The sequence below is a fragment of the Theobroma umbraticum genome, unplaced genomic scaffold (genome assembly GCF_002168275.2).
Source record: "Theobroma umbraticum cultivar Fairchild unplaced genomic scaffold, ASM216827v3 scaffold_130.0, whole genome shotgun sequence".
Taxonomy (NCBI): Eukaryota; Viridiplantae; Streptophyta; class Magnoliopsida; order Malvales; family Malvaceae; genus Theobroma; species Theobroma umbraticum.
In genome coordinates, this window is record NW_018397264.1 from 4,446,956 (window position 1) to 4,454,689 (window position 7,734).

At 35.5% G+C, this 7,734-nt stretch overlaps 1 protein-coding gene across 1 annotated transcript; it reads left to right on the forward strand.

Annotated features, from left to right (window-relative positions):
* Window positions 1-121: 121 nt before the first annotated feature.
* Window positions 122-7,011, forward strand: LOC110421965 (Leucine-rich repeat (LRR) family protein). Its single transcript, XM_021435700.1, has 9 exons — window positions 122-360; window positions 459-1,011; window positions 1,297-1,757; window positions 2,041-2,176; window positions 2,264-2,335; window positions 2,416-2,484; window positions 2,623-2,694; window positions 6,437-6,508; window positions 6,626-7,011. The coding sequence occupies exons 1-9, from the start codon at window positions 279-281 to the stop codon at window positions 6,663-6,665; spliced, it is 1,557 nt and encodes a 518-aa protein (XP_021291375.1). The 5' UTR covers window positions 122-278; the 3' UTR covers window positions 6,666-7,011.
* Window positions 7,012-7,734: the final 723 nt, after the last annotated feature.

Here is a 7,734-nt window from a genome sequence, read left to right on the forward strand (position 1 = left end):
GTATTTGTTACCGGTAAGTAACCACCAAAAAGTAACAGCCAATCACTGAACGAGCCGCTGTCTGACCTGGCCCTCTAAGTTTTCCCGCGTCAAATAGAAATTCCTTTCCTCTTCTCAAACTCCACCTTCCCCCCCCACCCCACTCTCTCCTATTCCTTTCTTGCTGACTGATTCAACTACCTTCAATTCAAAACGCAAACAAACAAAGAAAAACAACTCCACTCCTTATCTGAAAATTCCTTCAACTCTTTCATGTCCGTAATCCTTCCTCCTCCACCATGTCCCCTCCCTTCGGCCTCTTCCTTACCTCTCTTTTCCTCTCCTTGCTCTCCCTTTCCCTCTCCCAACAGCCCCCAAAAGGTAATCGAATCATTTCTCTTGCCTCTCCTCCCTCTTTTCAAATATTTCCATTTCTATCCTCCTCTAATCAAAACTTCATTTCTTTTTTCAATTTTTAGGATATTTAATCGATTGCGGCGCAGCTGGGAAGTCCGAGATCGACGGGCGAGAATGGCTTCCCGACGACGACTTCATATCCACTGGAAGATCTATAAACCTCACAGTCCCGGGCCTTGTCCCAACTCTCTCCACCGTCCGATCGTTCCCTCTCCAAAACAATCTCCGCCGCAAGTTCTGCTACGTGGCGCGCGTCTACCGCGACGCAAGATACCTGATCAGGACAACTTACTATTACGGCGGAGTCAACGGCTTGAATTTTCCTTCGCCTCCCGTTTTCGATCAGATAGTGGACGGCACGTTTTGGAGCGTGGTGAACACGACTGAGGATTATCAAAAAGGCTTGTCGTCGTATAACGAAGGAGTGTTTAAAGCTAAAGGGAATACAATGAGTGTTTGCATTGCTCCGAATACGTATACGGAGTCTGACCCCTTTATTTCGAGTTTGGAAATGCTGATTTTGGGGGATTCGCTTTATAATACCACGGATTTTGATTCTCTTGCTTTGAGTTTGGTTGCTAGGCACAGTTTTGGACATAATGGATCCATTATTAGGTAAGTTGAAGTTTCATCGAGTTAAATTTTTCCCTGTTTTTGCTTTTTCTTGGTCATTTATAGGGAATTTTTGGAGGAAATTGCGAATTGAGCAGTTTCTTGAAGGCGCCTTTTTATTGTATGCTTGTTATTTATTTTTTGTTGATTTTAGTTGTAACTAGTGAAAAAAGTGAGTTATATTCGTTTCTCTCACTTTGAAAAATTTTGAATTTTGGAGTTGTAGTTGTTTGTTGCAGATGCTTTCACTGATTTTGCTGAATATGAGTGTTTTTTTGGTATGACTAGATACCCTGATGATCAATTTGATCGATATTGGGAGCCATATGATGAAAATGTTTCTGTTATATCAAGCAATAACACTCCACCTGTTTCTGGGTTCTGGAATGTACCCCCTTCAAAAGTATTTGAAAGAGCACTTTCCACAGCCCAATCGGAGCCCCTGGAGTTGAGATGGCCACCTTTGTCAATTCCAAACTCGAATTATTACATTGCTTTGTATTTTGCGGATAATAGTGACCCAATGTCATCAAGCTCGAGGGTGCTAGACATACACATTAATGATGTAAGGTATTATGGCAATTTGAATGTGACTTCAGAAGGAGCTGCTGTCTTTGCAACCAGGTGGCCCCTTGGCGGTCGTACAAAGATAACATTGAGTCCGGCTGCCAATTCAAATAGTCCTTTGATCAATGCTGGGGAGATCTTTGATGTGCTTCGCCTTGGAGGAAGAACTCATACAAGGGATGGTATGGTTGCTAGTGATTTCTACCTCCTGTTGTGTAAATCAAATTGAATTTCTTTCCATAGAAATGCTCCAACTGATTTTCTGTGATTGTCTGTTGCTGGCTAAACTGCACCCTTAATGATCAAGAACGAACATTTAGGTCAAAATGGAGTTAGATGCTTACATTCTTATCTTATGTACCTTCCCGTTTATTTATCTATAAACTAATAATAGTTATTACTGTTTGAATTCCTCATTCACTTTTAAGTGTTTCATTAAAAAAGGATCCCAATTTCCTGTTGCAGCAAGAGCTTTAGAAGATATGAAAAACAGTCTGCACAACCATCCACTTGATTGGAACGGTGATCCTTGTTTGCCCCTTAATTACTCATGGACTGGGGTTACATGCTCTGAGGGTGAACGAATTCGTGTTATTGCTTTGTGAGTTAGTTAAGATGCAGTTATGTGCTGTCTATGCATCAATTACTGTTGCTCAAATGACTTAATTTTATTTTCACTTGTTTTCAGGAACCTGACTAGTATGGGTCTTGCGGGATCACTGTCACCAAGCATTGCTAATTTAACTGCACTGAGTGGCATGTAAGCTAGTAGAACTAAATTTCAAGTAATGAAATTCAAATATAATAACATTCTAATCGAATCTATCATGCCCCCAACAGTTGGCTCGGTAATAACAGTTTATCGGGAGTAATACCTGATCTCAGTTCATTAATGCTGCTAGAAATATTGTAAGTGTACAATTCTCTTTTGCTTTTTTCTCTTTGATTGATTTGGCAACCTAAATAGTTGGTATTTGGGCATTCATAAAGAATTGTCTTATAGCTTTTTATGAAACTATATCTATTATATGGCACTCTCTGTTAAAGGCATATGGAAGACAATCAACTCAGCGGAGAGATTCCCTCATCACTAGGAGACCTTGGAAGGTTGCGTGAACTGTAAGTCATTCTCTCATTAGCTAGCACGTTTTCATCATCATTACACTCTGTAGTCTGTTACATTTATGGTCAACTTCTGGACATCTTTATACTTCTTGGCAATTGTCATTAAGTTGCACTCAGTATATTAACTCTGTCATGCCTGAAGCCTATCAGTGATGATTCTTACCTCTATAACACAGATGTCTTTTTTCAAGTTTTTAATCAAGTTTTAATTCATTAAAACTACTTTTAGTGTGGCTAATTCATTAACAATTTATCAGTATTCAGTAATTAGGTTAGATGTTAAATTAATTCATATTCTATTTAAATTATCTGAAATATATATATTTCTATATATATGTACGAATGTTGGTAAAACTTTTGATTGACCATTATTTGTTCATTATATTTTAAATTATCATTTTAAATATTTTTATTATAAATATCAATTGAAAATATTTACTCAATTTGTAACTAAGGATTTTATTTGCATTGAATGACTTTCACCAAAAATATTTTTCTTAATTCTAATAGTATTGAATAATTTATAGATTAATATTACAAAATTTTGATTATTTATATATCAAACTTTATTCTTTAAAACTGTTTTAATTTAATACAATTGTTATTTGAAAATAAATAAAAAACAAGTATTTACATGTACTAGTTTGTTAAAAGTATTATAATCATCCAGTTTTAGTTCATAATGAAATGAAGTCCTCTATCTCTTTAAGATTCTGTATGTTCCTGTCACTCATAACCATTTTGTTTTTATATCATTCAGCCATGAGGTTTTTGGCTTCCTGTTTGCTTCTTGTTATAATTTTGAACAAGCATAATGAGCACGAAAAAAAGTACTTGAGAACTTTAGGAGGTATCTTTATCAATTTATCGAGGTGTTTGTTGGCTTTTAAAAGGTCTTGGACTATAGAGATCCTTTTTTTAATCAGATTTGCTTCAGGCATTTTGGTCATCTTTCTCATTAGTTCATTAAGAGGTATGTCCTCATCATGTAATTATTACATACCGTGGATAGTCATTGCTGTCTACCTAATCTCTTGTATAGTCATATATATATATATTTGGGTCTCGCCTCATTTAGATGCATATATGTCATTCTCTCTAGGTATATGGTATAACAAACATTACCATCAATGGAGTACTCTAGCAGATGAAGAACTATATTCCATGTACATATGTTGACTTAATCAAAAGTGGTTTAGAACCTTAATCTGCAATTCTATGACAGAATTAGATCAGAATTTGGTTAAAATGAGGAGAGTTAAATGGACATCTGTTTGCCGACTTGTTAGTAAAAGAAAGAAAGAATCAGTAGTAGTTTGCTATTGCAAAATTTAAGTTTGAGTTTCTGGTCCAGGTCCAGACTAGTTACCTAAATATTCAAGTGAATGTGAAATGTGTTGAGTTTAATGTGTACAATTTTGGTTATATGGAACTTATTTTGGTATACAGATGCTAACAGAACAAGAATTAATAAAGTTATGGCAAAAACTTTCAACTTGTCAAGCACTGGTACTTGGTGGCTAAATTAATCATGTAAAATGCAAATTGATAACCATATGTTGGTGCTGAACATGTCTTAAAGCATCAATGCTGGGAAGCGAATGTGTCTTAGCTTTGGTCTTGTTACAATAAGAATTGGTTGGATTACATTGACCATAAGAGCTAAAAGATCTGTAGATTTCTACTTTTGGACATTTTTTGCATCGTAAAACTGTTTTAGAGTTGTTGCTATCCTTTAAGCCATAATGCAATACCCAAATAAATTTCTGTTTGTCTTCAAACCTTGTATAGGGAGATCATCCCATTGAGTTAAACTACTCTAACTTTATTAATTTATTCTTGAAAAGTTTTACGAAACATTTTCTTTCTTTTGCTCTTTTCTGATTCAAAAGTATCCCAATGAACAGCTTTAAGGCTTGCGAAGTGTAGGGAGAGTACAGAAAATGATGCTTTTCAATAATGAAAGCATCATAGCAGTAAAAGGCTTGATGCAAGTGATTTTTTGAGGCTATTATTTGTAGATTGTTTCTGGTCTCAGCACCTTGTGCATCATAGCTGGATGCTAGTAGCAAAAAGTAATTATGGGTGGAGGGGACACTCCTTCTAAAAGAAGAATGAAGATGATATTTATCTTTCCAATGGTATATTTTATGGCAGACATCCATGTTATCCAGATCAAGATGTGTCCATTTAAGTGTTGTTAGCTTGCGTCATTTCATCATCCCAACTTTTAGTAGATTGAGTTTCATTTTTTATTTTTATAATCATATAGATAATAAGGTGCCTTCATTTAGTGTCCTGCAGCATTGAAACCTTGGATTCTTTTAGTGCAGTGTTTAGCAGAATGATAGCGTTGAAGTTTCAGATCATCATATGTTTGGTCTTAGCATTGAACAGATCTAAAACCTGCTTAAAAGAATTTTGTTCCCACTTGAAACCAATTAATCATTTTTAGAATTTTAGTTCAGGGAAATGTAATGACCTAGTCTTATTTTAAATATAGGCCAAATATAATGGATTTTACGTCTAAGATGATATTAGAAAAGAAGGGTGTGTAAAATGATTTCCTGAAATCAGAGATGAGAAAATAAGCTGATACTGAAATCTTGCGCGTATACTTTACAATAAAACTTTTAGTTGGAGAAGAAGGAATAAAACAAATAAATATCTCTGGAGGATATTGGCTAAACTGTTATATTCAAGTCGTCTGAGAAATTTGGATTAAAGAAATTTGTTTGTATGTATTTGAGAGAGTAGATGCAGCACGCTGTAACTTTATCAGATTGACACTGTCTTACCTAGTGTAATTTTTACTTTGCATCATTGAACAGTGGAAGATGAATGTAGTAGGAACTTTTGGGCTCAACAGTTTACGTGTCTTATCATCCTTTTTGATGGACTTGCCATGTACCTGACCTCTGAGCTTATCGTTATTGGACCCATGTACTTGGTCTATCGCACATGGTTTCTTACCTGCATTTGATAGAGAATGACATGACCTCAAAGATATGCTTGTTCATAGAGCCATAAATTGCATGAGTTTTATAGGATTGACATGTGATCCATCGAATTTACTGGAGACAACAGCTACTATTTCATATAGTTTGTGGTCCTTCATGCGTGTGCTTAATATCTGTGGTTGTATGCAGTATGAAATTCTGATCTATATTTCTTTTTTTCTTTTATTTACCCATTCACGCTTCCATTATTGTATCGCAACTGTTGCTCGGTAGTTGTTAATAGCGGCTTCAAATGTACACTAAACCTCTTTTTTCTGAACTTGAGATTTTAAAACCATCTCGTTGGAACTATGGCAGACTGGTCAACTTATTTGATGTTCTGATTAGAGTTCAAAATTTTGTCAATATTGCTATGCAGCATAGAAAGCCGAAACATGTCCTCTGGCTAGCTAGTTTCCCAATTACTTCAACCTTCCAATGCAATATCATGTGGAAACTTTACTATATGTACAAATTTAGTAGCTTAAACATTATAAACTCACTATCCTTCTCTATCATATAACTATTAGATTTACAAAAGCCAAGTGTTGAGGCCTGAGAAAATGTATAAAGTGGTGAGATTCAACTCCCATGTCTAGTTTTCATTAATGCTGCCAATAACAAGGCATATGTATGTAACTTAAGTGTTTCTCTCCATAAGTATTGTTTTACTGGTTAGTCAATGTGAAAGCCTGATTTGACTCTCTGTACCTGACTTAGTTCTTTGTGTCTTGTAGATTCTTGCAAAACAACAATCTGACTGGCAGCATACCTGATAGCCTTGTTGGAAGATCAGGACTGGAAGTTAGGTAAGTTTAAATTCACACTAGTCATGTCAATCTTAACTTAGAAAGTTCGAGCATTTTTTTTTTTGAAAAAAAAAATGATAAGCTGCCTGCTTAAACTAAACTTTCAATTTGTTTTAGGACTTCTGGAAATCAGTTTTTGTCCCCACCACCTTCTTAAGTAGATTGTACATGCGTCCAGAGGTAACTGCCACGACTGGAATGGTCAAATTACTATGATTTCACCCAATTGCCTGTGTCTATATTTATTCGGTATCGAATCGGTAACATGTTGGTTTGAAAATTTTGCTGGAAGTTTCACCATTATTTTCCCTTTGACTATAACGCTCTCATATTTGGAGCATCCACAGTTTTATACTAGAAATACTTGTCCATATTCAGTCAGTATGATTCTTTATTTGCTTGAATATCAAATCATGAAATTGTACCTCACTAATTGTTTGTAATTTTCATATAGTTATGTATTTGTTTGCTATGGGAATACAGTTGTGAGTGCTTTTGTAACATCATGTGGTTGTATTGGTTGTGGCTTTTACTCCTCACATTGCTTGCCAGGGAATAACGTTGACTGACTTAACACCATTTTTGTGGTTCAGAAGATCTATTTTTTGTTGGTAAGAAGAGTCCTGCCTAGTGTTTTAAAATTTAAAATGTACTTTTCCCTCATCAGCATCCATAGTGGAGGTTCATTTGCTTTATTAAAACAAATTACTTTTGGTACTCCTGAAACCTATCAACTCTCCATCGCAAATGGCACAGAAGCAAAATTGAAATTAGGATGGATACCTGGTGCTACAATGCTCAGATGCACTGAAGCAAAGCACCTTTCAAAACGCATAAATGGGGAACCAAAGAAGCATTTGCTTTTTCCAGATCTTTCCTCCTTTTGCCAAAAATAATTCTAAGATTCATAGGTGTTAGACCATTGATCAGACTCCTTTGGCTGATGTTTCAGAGTGGGACCCTGAAACTTCACAAACTCTGCATCCTGCATGTGGTATGACTGCTCACTTTCTACCAGCTAATCGATTAGAGCCTGACGAAATGCAACTCTAGATGATAAAAGGAAAAGTAAATTTCTGAAGTTATTTTTGTTGATAATATAACCAACAAATACCAGTCAACATTTACATTGTAATACATCCGACTTGCATTCATCATATTCAAGATTTATCTAAACGTAAAAGAACAGAAAAAATACAAATAAAAAAAGGGGTGGGGGGGACGGG

Bases quoted from the DNA above. Each gene is read 5' to 3' on its own strand.
- LOC110421965 (XM_021435700.1), top strand. From the start codon at position 279: ATGTCCCCTCCCTTCGGCCTCTTCCTTACCTCTCTTTTCCTCTCCTTG. The intron at 2,485-2,622 runs GTAAGTGTACAA...TCTCTGTTAAAG, and splicing joins TTAATGCTGCTAGAAATATT to GCATATGGAAGACAATCAAC. The intron at 2,695-6,436 runs GTAAGTCATTCT...TGTGTCTTGTAG, and splicing joins CTTGGAAGGTTGCGTGAACT to ATTCTTGCAAAACAACAATC.